The sequence below is a fragment of the Protopterus annectens genome, chromosome 4.part0, assembly GCF_019279795.1.
Source record: "Protopterus annectens isolate FY-2018-M chromosome 4.part0, PAN1.0, whole genome shotgun sequence".
Classification (NCBI taxonomy): Eukaryota; Metazoa; Chordata; order Ceratodontiformes; family Protopteridae; genus Protopterus; species Protopterus annectens.
Window position 1 is genome coordinate 1,876,881,697 of NC_056733.1, and position 19,086 is coordinate 1,876,900,782.

At 44.2% G+C, this 19,086-nt stretch overlaps 1 protein-coding gene across 3 annotated transcripts in view; it reads right to left on the reverse strand.

Annotated features, from left to right (window-relative positions):
* The window catches only part of GEMIN5 (gem nuclear organelle associated protein 5), a 1,677,795-nt gene that overhangs the window by 1,484,093 nt on the left and 174,616 nt on the right, over positions 1 to 19,086 (reverse strand). For all 3 annotated transcript variants that reach the window (XM_044069545.1, XM_044069544.1, XM_044069546.1), the window contains one exon: positions 11,135 to 11,347. In XM_044069545.1, coding sequence (XP_043925480.1) covers positions 11,135 to 11,347 — 213 coding nt within the window. The remainder of the gene's footprint in view (positions 1 to 11,134; positions 11,348 to 19,086) is intronic.

Genomic DNA, 19,086 nt, shown 5'->3' on the forward strand with positions numbered 1-19,086 from the left:
CTGAAGGGACTACACTAGAGGGAGCTAAGGAAAAAGATGAATGGTCTGACAAACCAGAAATACCCACAGCAAGTCACCCATCCACAGCTGAAGCAAAACTGATGCCTGCTGAAAGAGCAAAGGTTGATTGAGAATTTTTCTTTTTTCTGTGGCTGAAAGAAGGAAGAATGAGGAACTGGCATGTTGTTCCATGGTGAAGCTAAAAATAATGTGTAAAACAGATGTAAGACTGACAACAGTATGTGAAAAAGGTAGGTATTAAAAGCCGCATTAATGCAGTGGCAGTGGAGCAACAGGTGGCACACTCATCTTTGATGCAGAAGGTTGTGCGTTCTATTCCCACACCAGGAAGATGGACTGCTGATATTGCAGTCTAACATAAGGGGGTGCTGCACGCCTGACTGCATTGTTCTTCGGATGAGACATTAAACCAAGGAAGTCACATCTGCTAGAGTTGGTGGTAGCGTAAGAAGATGTAAAAGATCCCATGAAACCTATCAGAGGGCAAGGGAAGTTCCCTGATGCCCTGGCCAAATTTCACCTAGCAATATAAAATACTACCTAGTGGGATTAATCTGGTCAACAAAAGGGATGGATGGATCCATGCTTCCAGAAAAGAGTAAAAAGTACTTTAAACACTTAACCCAGCCCCGAAAAGTAACTTATCACAAGTTTTAATTAGGAAAAACAAACAAAAACTTAGCTTTAACAACTTTTTTCCACAAGTCGCGCTTCACAGTAAAAAGTAACTAAGTCATGTGACAGTCCATAAAAACACTTATCTAGCCACGGATGAATTATTTCACAGAAAAAGTAAAGTATATATAATAAAAATAAAATGTGACCCCCCCCCCCCCGAGAGGAACATCTCTGCTCAGCAAAGGAGAACCATTAGCTGACCGTTGATCCTTGAAAGCCCAGAAGAGAGCACCATTTGGTGGCAGGAAATCTCTGAAGGGCTTTGCACTAAAACCTTTGGTTTTCTTTAGCTCTGCTCAAGCTAACAACTGTTTGGGCAAGTGGAAGGTGTCCTTAAGCTTTTCAAGTTGACCAGCTGTTATATCCTATGAAGGATATAACCCATATAGCTACTGCAGCAGTGATCCCATAGTAAACATAGCAAAAAAGCACAGCTGTGAAAAATCTTACCATAACGGCAGAGGTACTTTTCACTGTTACAGTATTCTTCACAATAAGGATTCCCTGCAAAGGGCAGCTCAACATCGGCCAGTATACCAAAGCCTTTAAGGTTGTAATGGCTACGCAGTATGTCACATGTATGCTCCCCACTCACGACAAAGGGCATAAAGGTGACATCTGGATGTACCATCCTGAAAACTCAAAAGCCCTAGTAGGAACAACTATCCAAGGGTATCAGTAGGTAACAAGCACATCCAGAAGGAAAAAGGACCGGGGGGGGGTGGAAGGAGTGAATACTGCAACAGTAAAAAGAAGGACACAACTGTACTATGTCCTTCCATATCACTGTTGCAGCATTCTTTACAATAGGAAGAGTGCAACAGCTCAGGAACAACACTGGAAGGAGGAACGGCCAAGCAGGGCCTTCTAAAGAACCATGGAGAATGGCCCTGGCAAAGCCAGTTTTGGCCCTAGAAATCCCATCCAACTTACAGTGCTCGGTAAAAGTATGCACAGAAGTCCAGATAGCTGCCTCAAGAATAGAAATAGCATCCAAACCCTTGAAAAAAGCAGCAGAAGAAACCACAGCCCTAGTAGAATGAGCCTTAACAGAAAAAGGAAGGCTCTCATGAAAAGAACAGCAAAAATAAATAGCTTTAGATATCCAAGAAGAAATGGTTTGCTTGGAAACAGCCAAATCTAAAGACCTAAGATGAAACAGCAGCCTTAGATGTAACATCAGCTGCATCACAGCTACATTTAATGGAATGGTGAACCAATTAGGAGGACATCACTAATAAGGCAAGGGCAGAGGCCTTCCCTTCACAATTAGGAAGATCTGAAATGGCTCGACAGGCCTGAAACAGAACAGCCAAGACATACCTAGTCATACGTTTCTGATAATTAACTGCTCTAAAGGCTAGAGTAGCAGACTTAACCACCTTCTTACCTAGCCTCTCCATGGTTCTGCTGTCAGAGGAAAGCAACTTGGCTACAAGACAACAATTTCGAGCACTTATCACAAGCCACTAACACCACAGAAGGGTCAGCAGAGGGACACCTATAAAGAAACTTGCAGTAATTCGGCACTTTATAAAATCTATCAGGTTTCTTGGGAACAGGGTGTTGTGAATTAGAAGCATGAGAATCAGTGGAAAAAGCATCCACAAGAACAGGAGGAACATCAGAGGGCCTAGGAGACTCCATCTGCAGAAGCTCATAGTACGTCTTCTGAATACCTGACACCTGAGCACAGTCCACCTGAAAAATTTCATCACTTTGGAAATAGTGCCATCTAACGAAACCTCCTCAAAAAGAGAGTCAGGACTGATGGAATTTTCTTCCTCAGAACCATAGTGTAATAGAGAAGGAATCTGAGAGGAATAAGTGACTTCATCAGACTCAGCATCATCATCAGAAGAATCATGTTTCCTAGGCCTTTTTAAAGGGATAAAAGACCCAGGAGAAGCAGAAACAGAAACCCAGTGTGGAGGCTTCAAAGCCATAAGGGCATTAAACAGACCTCAAGTGAAATTTCCATTCACTCCGAGGACCTCTAGGACCAGGTGAAATGTGTTTAGTCTTCTGCTTCTTTTTAAGTGGGATGTCAGCTTTGAAAAATTTAGAAGGCTCTGACCTCTGATGACACTTTATAATGGTAGTCAGAAACTCTTCCCTCACTAATATCTGAGGAACACCCATAGGCCTTTCAGTAATAACTAGCCACAGTTCCCCCTGTACATCCGAAGCAGATGTCTGCAAGGCCTCCATGGATGTGCATGTATTCAGATCCATGATGGCTTCCAAAGTGGTCGCAGCAGAGGAATCAGTAAAAGAAACCCGATGATCCTCCAGGCTTTCACCAGCCTCAAGAGAGACATCTGGTGGAGGCAGTACAGCTGAAGAATCCGACAGAGCTTTCCTGGTCTTTTTCTTTGCAGACTGCTGACCCTCGGGCTGGGAAATCCTTTCATAGTGTCTTTAGCCAACAGTTTAAGTAGTTGGTTCTCTAAGTAAATCACAAGGGAAGAACAACTATGCAACGTCTTAGGAACAAAAGCTTGACAAACCTTGGAAGATGTATGGTCATGGGAAGCGCCTAGACAGAACAAACACTGCTCGTGACGATCTTTATGGGTAATCTGTCTTCTGCACTGGCATTTCCCCTTTCTGGATGACATGAGACCAGCAACCAGAAAGAAGGCAAAACAAAGATAAGAAAATAAAATAAAAAAAAAAATAAAAAAAAAAAATAGAAAAATAAAAAACAATGGGCACTTATCTGAAAGCAATTAGTAACCAGCTGATGAATGAGCATTCAAATTGATGACTTGAAGATGGCATTTGGACTGGCAGCAAAGACGTTCTGAGGATGGTACATCCAGATGTCACCTTTATGCTTTACGCTATGTGCGGGGATCATATGTGTGACATACGGCATAGCCATTACAAACTAAAGGCTTTGGTATACTGGCAAGATTTTGAGCTGGCCTTAGCAGGGGATTCCTATTGTAAAGAATACTGCAACAGTGATAAGGAAGGACATCTGCAAACAGCCAAAGAGAATGACACAGTTAGTTTAAGCATGTGCACACTCAATCTAGGTGAAAGGGTGCCAATAAGGGTTGAAAAAAGAATACCCTCAAAGTGAGAAAATGAAAGGTGTACTTGAGCTTTAAAATCCAGTGTCTGCTGGTATGTTGAGTGGAATAACTATTCACCCATATTCATGGAATAAACCATTTTCTCCCACTTACTGCCACAAAAAAGAAGCAATAAATGATGCTGCCCACTGAACATGCTGTTAAAAGATAACAGGGCAACCTACAAATCTTAAGCAATAGACTCCTCCATTCCTTTGCACAGGAAAGGTATGGGTAGAGGAAATTTAGATAAGGGAAGGGCAGAGATGCAAAGAAAAAGGTAAACCCTCAACATCAGCATTGCACAAAAAGCTACAAGGTTGCTTAGGTCTCACTAGTAACAGCAGGAAGAAAATAAATATTATAGGACTACTAAAACTGGGCAAATAAAGTTATTTTGTACAGATTTGGGAACACCACTCAATTCATTGGGTTCAGTAGTGAACTCAAAAGTTGTGGATCTACTCTATTTAGCTGAAATTCCACCTGCTAAAACAAGAAGTTATGTACTCACCATAACGTTCGATGTATGTAGTCCATCTCGCCTCACATTCTTACCCGTGGGTTCGGAGCCGAACCTCGGGTCAGACTCTGCCATACTCTAGCTCGAAGTCTTTCAATTGGCTGGGCTAAGAAGGTATCCCATGCTGCACTGCTCCCTTTCCCCAGATCTTGTTTGCTGCGAGCTAATCATTCACTCCTCCACATACAACAACATATAGAGAAGGAAGAACAGACTAACCAGAAAGGAATTTGAAACCATACCTAACCCCTAGGTCCTCCAGGATGGGGGGAAGGAGGGGGGGGGGTAAGAAAGAATGTGAGGTGAGATGGACTACATACACGAACGTTATGGTGAGTACATAACTTCTTGATGTTATGTAGTCCAATCTCGCCTACATTCTTACCTGTGGGACAGCGTCCCCAGCACCTGAATTCTGGGAGGCTCAGTGGAAAATACTCCTGAGCACTGTGTAACCAAAGGAAGACCTGCATCTAGACACCAAACCCAGCTTGTAGTGAGTAACAAAGGTGTAAGGAGATGCCCATGTAGCCGCAGCACAAATATCATCCATAGACAACCTGGTCTGAAAAATTGTAGAAGTAGATACTGATCGGGTAGAATGAGCCTTCACTCGAAATGGTAAATCCTTGCCACCTGAAGCATAAATGAATGAAATACAACTGGAAATCCATCCGGACAAAGTGACTTTGGAAACAGGAGACCCAATCCTTTTTTCTGAAAATGAGACAAACAACTGATCCGATTTTCTGAGATCCTTCATTCTATGTAAATAGAATCGTAATTGTCTTGTGCACATCCAGCTGATGAAATCTAAATTCTGCCATGTTCGAGAAATCTGGAAAGAATACAGGTAGTTCAATGGATTGGTTTAGATTACTGACGGAAGCCACTTTCGGTAGGAAGGGTTAGTTCAGAGAAACCCTATCCTTATGAAAAATCAAGTAAGGTTGTCTAACTGATAAGGCTTGAAGCTCCGAGGCATGTCTGGCTGAAGTGGTGGCTACTAAAAAGATAGTCTTCCAAGTCAAATATTTTAATTCACAAGTGGCTGCAGGCTCAAAGGGGGGTGAAGTGAGATATTGTAGAACAAAATTTAAGTCCCAAGGCATAACTGGTTCAAAACCTGGAGAACGAAGCAGCATAGTGCCCTTCAGGAATGCCTTACAAAGTCTATGTGCCATGAGACTAGGCTCATCAGCGACGTGAAAAGTGGAAATAGCCGCCAACTGGACTTTAATAGTTGCGGCCGCTGATCCTTGGTTGAAAAGCATGGAGAGGAACTCCAGGACTGACGAAATTGGAGCTGTATAAGGATCAATTTGTCTTGCATGCGCCCAGATGGAAATTCTCTTCCATTTGCTGGAATAGATTTTTCTGGTGGAAGGCTTATGGGAAGAAGACAGAATATGAACCACTTCCAACGAAAAATGATGAAGCCTGACTAATGATGGAAGTGGAGGAGCCAGGCTGTCAGCTGGAGGGTCTGAAGAGAGGGATGGAGCTGCCCTGACATATGAGTCAGAAAATCTGTCTGAGGGTCCAGAATCCAGGGGGCGTCCACTAGGTAAAGATGGAGGAAGGGGAACGAAATTTGACGAGGCCAGTGTGGAGCAATCAGAATCATTTTGCTTCCCAAAGATTGCGCTTTCTGAATAACCTTTGTCAGCAGAGGAACAGGAGGGAAAGCATACAGTAGACCGGAGGGCCAATCGTGAACTAAAGCGTCCCTGGGTGATTCCCCCTGAGGGGGGGATAAGGGTGAAAGTAGCTGCTGCATTTGGTATTGAGGGGGCTGGCAAATAGATCACAGCAAGGCCCACATGCGGAAAATCTGCTCCGCAACCTGATTGTTCAAGGACCACTCGTGAGGCATCAGAATCGCTCTGCTCAACCTGTCGGCAATCACATTGGACTTTCCCGGAATGTGCGTTGCTACAAGAAAATGTTGGGAAGCCACTGCCCACTGCCACAATCACATGGCCTCTCTGCAAAGGGGATACGACTTGGTTCCTCCCTGTTTGTTTAGATATCATACCACCGACATATTGTCTTTGTGGATCGCAATTGTCCCGAGAGGAAGAAAGCTCTGAAGTGCTTGCAATGCTAGTAGCACTGCTCTCATCTCCAGGACACTGATATGCAGATGCATCTCATGTTCCTGCCATGTGCCTTAGACTGTCCTGCCTAGATAATGCCCCCCCTCCCTATCTGGGAGGCGTCCGTGGTCACTGTGGCAACAGGAGGGGATGGAACAAAGGGTTTTCCCGCGTTGAGGTTGCTGGTGTGAAGCCAACCAGTGTAGATCCTGCTTGCACCTGTCTGTGATCATTATAAGATGAGAAAGAGGAAGACGTTGCAGAGACCACTGGGCGAAGAGTAGCCATTGAAGGAGCCTCATGTGTAGCCACGCCAAAAGAACCAGCATAATTGTAGCAGCCATCGTGCCCAACAATTTGAGGATCAATCTTGCCTTCACTCTTCTCAAAGGAAGTAATGTGTACACTTGCTGCTGTAAACTTTGAATCCTTTCTCTTGGTAATAGCACCCTCATGAGCACAGTGTCTAACTTGGCGCCTATAAAGGTGACACACTGCGAGGGCAACAAGGCAGACTTTTCCCAATTTAGAGTTATGCCTAATTGTTGACGCAGATTGATTGTGGCATCTCTGGTTTGTAGGAGTAGATGCCTGGTGGTGGGAGAAAGGAGCCAGTCGTCCAGGTACGGAAACACTTGGAATCCCTGACGTCTCAAGTGAGGCATTACCACTGCCATGCATTTAGTGAACACCCTGGGGGCTGTGGTGAGACCAAAGGGCAGGGCGCGAAATTGAAAATGACTGGCTCCCAGCCGGAAGCATAAATGACTTCTGGATGCCCTGTCCATCTTTATATGGTAGTAAGCATCCTTCAGGTCGATGCAGCACATCCACACTTCTTTTCCCAACAATGGGAGAATAGATTGCAACGTGACCATTCGGAACTTGGTCTTCTTTACATGGGTGCTCAATCTGCCAAGATCCAAAATGGGTCTCAGGTCCCCTGTTCTCTTCGGCACCAAAAAGAAGAATCTGGAGTAAGTCCCTAATCCGATCTGGTCTGAGGGGACAGGTTGGATGGCTCCCTTTCTCTAGCAGCTTTAAAACCTCTGAAGCTGCGGAATCCCTTTGATTGGGTGGAATATCTGGGATTTTTCCTGATCGAGGGGAACTGATGAGAAGGGAATGTGATATCCTCCAGAAATTACTTTTAATACCCATTGGTCCTGAGTTATACTTTGCCAGGCTTTTGGGTATAGTGAAATGCGACCCCTGACTGCCTCCGGAAATGCACAGTCGGGCCTCCCATCAGGAGCGCTGGTAGGGAGAACCACGAAAGGAATCACGGTGCCCCTTATTACGCGGGCCTCCTCTGCCCCCTAGGGTGGCGTCTACCAGAATTACCACCCTCTCCCCTGCCTCTGGAGGGGGACTCACCTTGTGTGTCATGAAAAAATCTCTGATTTTTTGAACCACATCTTTCCACCCCCTCTGGGTCTTGGGATAAGGCCTAGAGGGTAGGGAAAAACGGACTCCCACAGCAAACAGTTTTTCCCTTTTGCTCGCACCTAGTGAGAGTGCCCTTCACTTTGGTTCCGAATAAGGAGGAACCATCAAATGGGGCATTGGTGAACGTAGACTTGAAAGCCTCCGCAAAATAACAGAGGCGTATCCAGGAGTGTCTCCTAAGAGCAACTCCCGAACTCACTGTCCTACCCGCTCCTTCGGCTGCATAACAGATCAGCCTCATGGAGCAGTTAGCAATAGAGTTGAGGGTAGACATCTGACAGTTGACCTGAGCCACCGCATCAGAAACGTTACCCTGTAGAGAATCTCCAAGCTCTTTCAGGAGATCTCTTTGGAGCAGTGTAAAATGAGATAAGTAATTCAGTGACCGCAGTGTAAAGGCCACTGAAGAAAACATACGCTTCCCATACCGGTCCATGGTCCTAGATGCCTTGTTAGGAGGATGGACGGTAGACGAAGTCTCAGCCAGTTCCTTCTTGGTGGCCGCTGCCACCACCATGGCATCTACAGGAACTCCCTTGGATAGAAACTCTTTGTCAGAGGACGCAGACAAGAATTTGTTGGGTCTCCTGGGGACTGGTTCCACAGAGAGTCAGGGGTTTCAGACACCCTTCGACAAACCAGATCTAAAAGCTCATTGAAGGGTGGAGACACCCAGGAAGCAGAGGGCTGAGCCCCAAAGGCCTTCAGGAACACAGACTCCTCCTCGGAGGGAGCTTTGGTGGGCCAGTCACCCATCTGCTTCAAAGGTTCCAGGATGTCAGAGAAAGAGACATCCTCAGAGGATGACTTGGGGCATCCATCAGATTCCTCGAGGTTGGTGTCTGACGTGAGGGACTCATCTTGGGAGTCAATGTGCTTCCTCTTGAAGGTTCTTTTTCTGGGTGGCTCATCGGGCAAAAACAGTGAGGGGCCCTCAGAAATAAGGGGACCACTAATGAGGGGTATCCCGAGGCCTTGGGTCTCCTCTGTCGAAAGATAGAGGGTGATCAGAGACCTGCACCGGAGCTGGAGGGGACAGTGTCAGCACCGAATGATGTCGCTGAGGACCTGGTCAGTGCACTCCACATGACCTCGAAAGCTGGTCCCCCCGGCTCTGAAGATAGACTAGCCGTGGAAGACCTCTGAGCAGAAGGGACAAGGTCCGAAGCCGACGCAGGAGTCAGGCTTCCCTGAGCCGAAGCACTGAGAGGGAGGCTAGGAGCCAAAAAGTGACCCGAGGCCTCCCCCTTGGGTCTGATCGAGGAACCCTGAGTCCTGGACCCCATGGACGGAGCCAACGGGATCGAAGCTGAAGCCGGAGCCGATAAGCCAGGATGGGCCATTGGAGCCAATCTAGGGACATCTGACAGCGCCGACCACTTCGGCGCCGAAAGCTGAGATTCGACCGGAAGTATCGACGCTGATTGGGTGACAGGCTCCAGAGCCGACTGGGCAGGAGCCGAAAACAATTTTGCCAGAACCGGTGACTGGAGAAGTCTCTGCACCACTCTATCTACATCCACATCTGAAAGAGTCCTGGAGGACCTAGAAGATAAGGCGGGAGATCTAGACCTCCTCTCCGAAGGAAACCTAGGAGGAGGAGAGACCAGCCTAAAATTTGGAGACTGGCTCCGAACTAGCACTCTGTAATGGGCTCCGAGGGACTTGGAGCCAAAGCAGATTCGGTCAATATACTAACTTCCTGCGGCTCTGAGGACAGTGGAGCAGAGCATGCCACAGAAGATTTCACTACTTTCTCCGGAGGCTCCGAGGATACAGATGGAGCCGGAGAATGCTTTTTTGCCTTAGAAGTTTTAGCCTTAGAGGGAGAGGACTTAAAGCTAGAAGCCCTTCCCAAATCCTCCTCGAAGCAGGGTTTCAAAAGTCCTTTCAAAATTAGTTTGTTCTTCCTCTCCTGAAGAACACGCGGGCTAAATGCATGGTAAAAAGTACAAGATTCCTGGAGGTGAATAGCCCCCAGACAATAAACACAGTGTCCATCAGTGATGGACATCTTATAACCACATTTAGAACACTTCTTAAAGCCTGAGGGCTTATGCTCTTTCGTATCCTTAAACATGATGAAAGAAAAAAAAAACGTTAACAGTAAACTGCTGATATATATAAAGCGTGGGAACTAAGCAAAAACCACAATAGACAAATACACTAGACCTCTAACTTAATCGGTCTCAACAGGAAAACACAAGGAAAGACTAGGTCCTCTAATTTAAACGGTCCTAGCCAAAAGGATAGGTACCTACTAACAAGAAACACTGAAGGGGTGGACTACGTCCTCTAACTGAAACAGGCCTAGCCCGTAGGGGAAACAGTCAGCAGGACACCACAAAAGACAATAATACCAGAAACAACAATTTTACCAAGTACACACACAACACACAGCTATGAAAATAGCTTTTTGTTTTTGAAGCAAAAACGGTCAATAAAGACAAAAAAGGTACTTGGCCACAGCCAAGAGCGAGACCACATCCGAGCTACACAAGTGTCAAACGAGATCTGGGGAAAGGGAGCAGTGCAGCATGGGATACCTTCTTAGCCCAGCCAATTGAAAGACTTCGAGCTAGAGTAAGGCCGAGTTGGAGCAGAGGTTCAGCTCAGAACCCACGGGTAAGAATGTAGGCAAGACTGGACTACATAACATCCCAGTTTAGCGCATCCAGTATATGGTAACATTATTACAACATATAAAGCACTGTTTTAATTACAAGACTTGATGAAAACCAAACAGCTTCGGCACTGTATAAAAACAAAGAAATATTTACACTTCTGTTTTTGGAAGAGGGCAATATCCTTAACTTCAAGGCCAAACAGCCTCATGGAAGATGGTACAAGTATGTCTTCTGTGTTTACATACGATGTTGGAGTTTCATATTTTATTTTTTTGGGGGGGGCACAGGGGGGGGTTTGCTTTCTTTAAAAATAAAGTTTTCCATGAGCATCAGACTCCATATGCTATTACCAGGGATACAGACTACCATTTCAGCAGTATTCAAGGATTGCATCATTCAATAACGTGAGATAAGAAGATCAGAATCTGATTGGACACATTTTGGTCAAGTCAAATGGACTTTACAAAAGTAACACTGGATTGCTCTGTTCCAAGAAGAAAATTAAACTAAACAGATTAAACATGCAATGTGTTTGCTATGATGTATACATGTTCTTTCTAGACATTCAAAGATCGCAAAAAAAAAAAAAAAAAAAGCAAATTAAAAGACTAGTCACATTATATTGTCACAATTTCTGTTCTGTTCATTACTTACTGCCATGACCTTGCCTTTAATTCCTTGCCAGAATGATTTTACTTCAAATTTGTTGTGTAAAGATAGGGTATGCCATACACGAATCATGGTGTCCCCAACTCCAACAGCAAGGCAGCCCACATCAATAGAGGAGAAGGCCAGGTTGTAAACATAGCCACCTAATGTTGGCATAGTCCAGCGACAGTCTAAAGTTTGCATATCCCAACATTTCACCTATCAAAAAAAAAAAAAAAAAAGTGGCACATTACTGTCATGATTCAGGTCAGAATAACTGCTCAATTTACATATAAAACATCAGCCATTGCTCTAGGAAGAAAGTGGTAAATTGTCTTGTTTATTCTATCTAATTAATGCAGTTGGCCATCATGCAGCTGGCCATCTCTCACTGGGGAAGAATACCATTGATAGCATGCCCTGTGCTATGCTTACTTCACAGTAGGACATTCCTGGGTACCACTTCCTGCTTAATAAATGTCTGGTTTGAATTTTCCTCCAGCTACCTGCTGCTCATGTATTATTGTGTTTTTCTCTCCCATTTCCATTCACCCACCTGATTTCTTGCCAATACAGAAAAAGTACTTATCCTTCCTTCCCCAGTCTCTCTGACCAACATGTGCATGTTCAATATCTACTTTTCCTCCATTTCAACCTTCAAAACACATACAAAAACTAAACATTTTACTAAATGTTATACAGTATTTAAAAAACGTATTCACTTTTTTCACTAAAATCTCCAGAAAAGGCGCACAGTATTCCAGACAGTAAGATCAAAGTTCCCCACCTTACATGTCATTGCACTCTCTGCAAATACAGTGCTTTATGAAACAGAGAAACACATGCAGCACATTCAAAAGGATAATTATTAGACTGCATGGAAGGATACAATCCTTCAACCAGGAGACACTGTAGGAAATCATAACCAATGGACAAAAACAGCAAGCAGCAGGAAGATGTTGTACTATGAACAGCTGTGACACCACTTTTATACATTGTTCAAATACCAAAAGATTTTCTACTTATATGGAACATATACTAATTATACAAAATGACTAACCCATGCAAAGTTATAGAATAAATACTAACTACATAAAATAACTAACCCAAGTTGGGAGGGTGGCCTAATGGTTAAGGTGTTTGCCTTACAAACACAAGGTGCAGGGTTTGAGTCTCACAAGGGATAATTGGCTAGGCTTAAAATGTCTCGCAAGGGCAGTTAGCTTAGTACTACTCTATGAACCTAAGTAAAGCTACAAGATTACCAAAAGATACTCTTTCACAAAGAAAACACGACAAAGACTTGTGTAGAAGATCGCCCCTCCCCCAAGATGCATGAAGGTCCATCAAGAAGTCAGGGTTACTAGATAATGGACCATGTTCTAGGAACCTCAATACATTATCCACCAGGCTAACAGCACTAGATTTGGCTGTTATCCAGAGGGCGATCTACGGTACAGTGTTTAAGCTATCCATGGGGTATTTATGGAAAATATTATGAGATATTTAGCTGCATTAAAGGAAAACTCCACCTTAGAACTCAAAACACATTTTTTCATTGTATCTTTGTTTTTGAGCTATTGTAATGTCTCAAAATCACTCCAAGTGCTTATTTTACAATTTTAATGCGTCTCTCTTAAAATGGTGGATGATGGGGCCTGCCTTGGTATTCTCAGAATACATTTCAAGTCCTCTTTATATGACTCATGCCAGACATAAGGAAGTGGTGCTGTTTTCTCATGCCATTAAAATATAATGGCAGGACTGTAAAGCACTGTCATCTAAACACACCTTCTGTAAAAGAGCTACTCCTCTGTTTACCTGACTGAGCCTCTATTGTCTGCCAGAGCTTGTTCTATGCTATAAATAGCTGTTGGCTACTTGCAGCAAAGAAAGCAGATAACAGTTTCTTGTAAGAGAAGTCTTTTGTAGTTCTAACAAACTTGATAAACCCTTCCCCAAACTCTCATGCTGTGGTGTGAAAACTCTCACTGCAGTAAATTGCTGTACATTTACAAGTGACAAGTAGTAGGACTCAAAGTACAGTTGTGTATACTTACCATAAATGTAGATGTTTGACTGTATTCACTGTTGCAGTCATTACATTTGGGTAATCCTGCTGGCAGGTTGCCCTCAGTTGGCCTGAATTCCAAAGTCCTGGGTCCTGCGGCCGCTGTCGTCCCCTCCCTGACGTCAGGTCATCAGGGGTATAAAAGCTGCAGCCAACGCCATTTTCTTTAGTTTTTCTTGCCCCAGATGTCAGGTGCCCCCTAAAAGGGTAGCCAAAATTTATATATGAATAAATACGTGCACCAATATAAGCTTTATCTTCATCTACAGGCAAATACACCACATAGGTTGTATAAATAAGAGAAGGAAAGATAAAGATGGGTTCCATCAGAAGAAAGGGGGATGGGCAGGTGGGTAACCTGGACTGCAACAGTGAATACACTCGAACATCTACATTTACGGTAAGTGTGCACAACTGTACTATGTTCTTCGTGTTTCACTGTTGCAGTCATTACACTTGGGTAGATTCCAAAAGCTATGGTTGGGAGGCTGGAGCTAAACCGCATTAGGAGCGGCTATGAGACCCTGCAGAACTACAGTGGCAAAGCCTGCCCTGGATTTAGAGTAGAGTGGCAGATGATAGTGCTTGGTAAAGTTATGCACTGAACTCCAAGTAGCTGCCTCTAAAATGTCCTTGGTTGGTACTCCCCTGAGAAAGGCTGCTGAAGTGGCTGCAGCTCTGGTGGAATGTGGCCTAATGCACTTAGGCACTGGCTTGCCATGTTGTACGAAGCAGAAACGAATGCAGTGGGCTATCGATTTTGAAATAGTCTGCTTTGAGATGGCCTTTCCTTGTGATCCTGCAGCATATGCCACTAGTAATTGCTCTGTCTTTCTGAAAACTTTGGTTCTGTCCAAGTAGAATCTAAGCTGTCTGTGTACGTCCAAAGAATGCAGAATTCTTTCCCCCTTGTTCTGTGGATTTGGATAAAAAGTTGGCAGATGAATGGTTTGGTTAAGAGCCACACTGGACACCACTTTACGCATAAATGTTGGGTTTGTCCTCAGGGAGAACCTGCCTGGATAAAAAAATGATAAAAGGTTCCACAGCCATGAGTGCCTGTAACTCTGAAACTAGTCTTGCAGAAGTTATTGCTAGGAGCAGAGCTGTTTTCCAAGATAAAAACTTTATATCAGCAGTAGCAGCTGTCTCAAAAGGAGACAGGGTGAGTTTTTCCAAGACATAGTTGAGGTCCCATGCAGGCATTGATGATCTGCTTGGAGGCCTTACATTTTTGGCTCCTCTGAGGTACTGTTTTAATAAGGGATGAGAAAAGATTGGTGGCTCTGCATTGTAATGAGCTGAAATGGTAGAGGCATGAATTTTAATAGATGAGAAATATAGGCCTTTGTCCAGCATCTCAGTTAAGTATTGTACAATCTGAGGAATATTTGGCACAGCTGTATCTGTTCCTTGTGCCTGGTTCCAAGCACAGAATCTCTTCCATTTTCCAGCATAAGATTTTCTAGTACTAGGCCTTCTGGCTTCCAAAATGACATCCATCACAGCTTTGCTGAGAGGTGTGTTTTGTACGACTACATTATCCGCCATGCTGTCAGGTTTAAAGTCCTGAGTTGGCTGTGCAGGATCTGATTGTTTTGCTGGGACAGTAGGTGCATTACTTGTGGAAGGGTCCAAGCTCGGCATTGAGACAAGCTCCTTAATATTGGGTACCAGTGCTGGCGGGGCCAGTCTGGTGCAATCAGTATCATCTTTGCTTTTCCTGTCTGACCTTTAGGAGTACCTTGGGAAGGAGAGGCAGAGGGGGAAAGGCATATACTGATAGGTTTTTCCAGCTGAAGGATAGGGCGTTCACTTTCCATGCTTGTCTGTGATAAATCCTTGTGCAGAATCTCTTTAGTTGGTAGTTGTGAGGGGAGGCAAATATGTCTGGGCATCCCCATTTCCTTGTTATCATGCTGAAGACTTGTGGATCCAGCTGCCACTCGTGGGGATCCATGAGGTTTCTGCTTAGTTCGTCTGCCAGAGTATTTTTCCTTCCTGGCAGGAATTGTGCCTGCAGATGTACTTGGTAAGTCAATGCTGTATCCCACAAAGTCATGGCTAGTCTGCAAAGGGGGTAAGAATGTGTGCCCCCTTGCTTGTTTATATACCACATAACCGTGGTGTTGTCTGTCTTTATCAGTAGTAGTTCTGGTTGAAGTAGGTTCTTGAAGGCTGTCAGGGCATTTTGAACAGCTAGCATCTCCTTTTGGTTGATACGTATTATGCATTTTCCTGCCATGTGGGCCCCCAGACATAATCTGATGCATCCGTTTGTTAGTGTTTGCCTGGCTGGGGGTAATGTGAATGGCTGTCCCTTGTTTTGGTGACAAGCCTTTGCCCACCATCGAAACTCCTGTTGCAGGCAGGGAATGAGTAATTATAGTTTCCAGGCTGTGGCAATGTTGAGTCCAAACAATTTTTAGTGTTTGAAGTTTCCTCATATGCAGTCTTGCATATGGAATTAGTAGGATGCAGGATGCCATGAAGCTCAAAGCCTGCAGAATTTTTCTTGCAGATAACTGGGCCTTTGTTACTAACATTTTGAAGTAGGTAGTCAGTTGTCTGTTTGTCTGGCGTGAGATAAAGCCATCTGGGCAGTTGTATTTAAGCTTGCACCCACATATATTATCTCTTGAGAGGGTACTAGCTTTGATTTCTTTTCGCTGACTGTGTACCCTAGGCATGTTAGAAGTTTTTTCACAAATGCCAGATGCTGTAGAAGGATGTCCTTGTTCTCTGCTTGAATTAAACAGTCGTCCAAGTAAGGATATATTTGTATTCCTCTGTCTGCAGAATGCAATTACTGGTGCCAGGCACTTTGTAAAGACCATGGGCGCAGTAGATAAGCCAAAGGGCAGTGCAGAGAATTGGTAATGCATTGAGCCAGCCTTGAATCTGAGGTATCTTCTGCATATTTGTCTAATTGGGACATGCAGGTATGTCTCTTTTAGGTCTAAAGTTACAAGCCAAGCGTTTTTGCCCAGCATGGGCAGTAGCTGCTGTAAAGTCAACATTTTGAATTTTGGTATATCCAGGAATGTGTTCAGAATCGATAGGTCCAGTATTGGGTACCAAGAACAGTCTTGAGTAAAATCCTTGTCCCCACTCTTGCTCTGGCACTTGTTAAATGGTCCTCATGTCCATGAGGGGATGAGACTTGTTTGTGCCTCTGCCCATTGATTTTTTGGCAGATCTGGCCAACCATTTGCCTTTGGCAGGGTATGGAAATGGAACTTGTAGCCTTGTGAAACGATATTTAGAACCCACTTGTCCTGGTCTATAATGTGCCAATTTTGAGAAAAAAGTGCTAATTTTCCCCCTAAGGGTGCTGCCAGGAAATAAGTGCTTGGTGCAGGCAGGGGGAAGTCATTGGGACCGTTTCCTGTAAGGTTGTGATTTGTCTTCTCCACTTTTGGAGGTAGAAGCACCCCCATTGCTTAGACCTGTATGAACCTTGCACCTGGGATCTGCCTCTGCCCCTCTGGAGGTCTGACAGGAAAGTACCAATTCTTTGTTGGTCAGTGTCTACTAAAACTAGGTGGCTGTACTTGTAAGAAATCTTTGACCGTTTGCATAGATTTAGCCTTGTCCTCCATTTTCTTTAACACCTCCTCTGCCTTAACACCAAACAAAGAATCATGCTGTAAAGATGAATCTAATAATTTAACTAACATGATCAGGCAGATTTTGTTCCTTTAACCAAGCATATCTTCTAATTATAGAACCTGTAACTGCAGCTCTGCAGGAGGCCTCTAAAGAATCAAAACCACATTGCAAAGTATGCTTTCCAACTTGTTCAGCTGCATGCAATATATCCTGCATTTCCTTGTTTTCTGCACATTCAGAATTTAACATTTTCTGTTTAAGCAAAGACATGTTGCTGATATTTGAGCATATGAAACTGACAGTTTAAAGCCCTTATAGCCAAGGTAGCAGATATGTAAACCTTTTTTCCCCATCTATCCAGAGCCCTAGAATCCCTGTCAGAAGGGGTAGGGTTTTTTGCAGCAGAAGCCTTAACACCCTTGGGACCCTGAGAAATAGTTTCTGGGTCTGCAGCAGGGTTTTTAAAAAGGAATTTATGTGAGTCAGGAACCCTGTAATATCTGTCAGGCTTAACCAGAGCTGAGGTAAGGAGTCAGGGGTAAGGCTAGACTCAGAAAACACATCATCTACAAAGTCTAACACAGGAGGAATGGCTAGTGGCTTGTGCTGAGGTAGCAACAGGAATTCCCAGAGCCTCTTTTTTGACTCTGAAAATCTTGGCTCTCCCAGTGGAAATGCTCCCTCATGGTATGTAAGGTTTCCCCAAAACAATAATCCTCAGGAGGTGAAGCTGAAGGAATGGATTCTTCAGCATCAGAATCCTCATAGGGAGGAAAAGAATATTCCTGATCAGGTTTCCATTTCTTCTGATTCCTCTTCTGATATGAAGATTCATAGTCAGTCTCTTGCCTAGGCCTCTTATCAAGAGGGGGATGGGAACCCCTGATTAAGGTAATCAAGTCTTCGGCCATTTTGAGCATCTGTTATTTGGGCATGGAGGCCTGTCCACGTGGCTCTTGAGTTTGCTTCTTTGCCTTTGAAGGTGCTTTAGTCTTTGCCTTTGAAGTAGGTTTAATGTATAGATGTTTGGGTCTGAATACACCCTCAGAAGCCGGTGCCTGCTCAGTGGCTCTGGACCCATCTGAAGGAATAGCATCTGAGGCTCCAATACCTTGAGTTTCCAGCGGCATGGCTGACTCCACATGGGAGTCAGTAGTGGCCTGCGACTAAAGTAGCGGTCATCAGGGGCTGCGAAAGCGCCTCACTGAGAACCAGCGAACCGGCGACTGGCTTAGGAGAAGCTTTGTCGTCGGTTTTGGGCCTCGGTCTTTTTTTGTGAACTCCGGTAGTCGGATGGCTTTCCGACGGCATTTCTGGATAATTAAATCTGCGTCCAAAGTAGTTTAAAGCAAAATCATGCCAACACTTAATAGTGCGTTGGTTAAATCTAGCACAAAACAGACAACCCAGAAAATTATGATCAGGGCCTAGGGAAGGAATACAGTAAGAATGAAAGTCCTTATGAGGTATTTGCTTCCCACAAGAAATACAATTAACTTTTTCTGACATCGGTTCTGGAGCAAGAAAAAAAGTTTCCCCAATGAGGTACTTAGCTTTATAGAAGACTTCGGATCTGAAATTTGAACTCGAAAATCTCAGGAGTCGGCCGACCGGCACTTGCGAACTGCTTCTGCTTCAGGCACCGCGCAGCAAGAAAGACTAAAGAAAATGGCGTCGGCCGCATCTTTTATACTCCTGACGACCTGACGTCAGGGAGGGGGCAACAGCGGCCAACGCAGGACCCAGGACTTTGGAATTCAGGCCGACTGAGGGCAACCTGCCAGCAGGATTACCCAAATGTAATGACTGCAACAGTGAAACACAAAGAACATCTTATTCTGTCTGCTCCTTCCCAATGCCTTCAGTGGGAGGATTTTTCTCTCTCATGAATGATGCAGACTTAAAATGGGTTTTACTAGTTCCTCAATTATTTGTCATGTTCCCCCTCCTTTTTTTCTACTTTATATTTATTTATACTTTGGTAACCAGGAAAGTGAACTGGTTCCAGGACCCTTTTCAGCCACAACATAAGCTACACTGGCAATGATAATAATTATTAAATGCACTACCTTGAAGCGAACAGCTTGATTATTACCTTTATTGCTTGACCAATTGTTTTACTAGGGGCGTTGTTTAATTAACGAGTATATTTAATTGAAGTGCATTTGAACGAAGCTTCCAGTACTCTGAAGATGCCCATATTTTCGATGGGTGAAAGTGCTTAGTACGTGTGTGTTTTGCTCTGATTAGTACGTGTGTGTTTTGCTCCGATTTT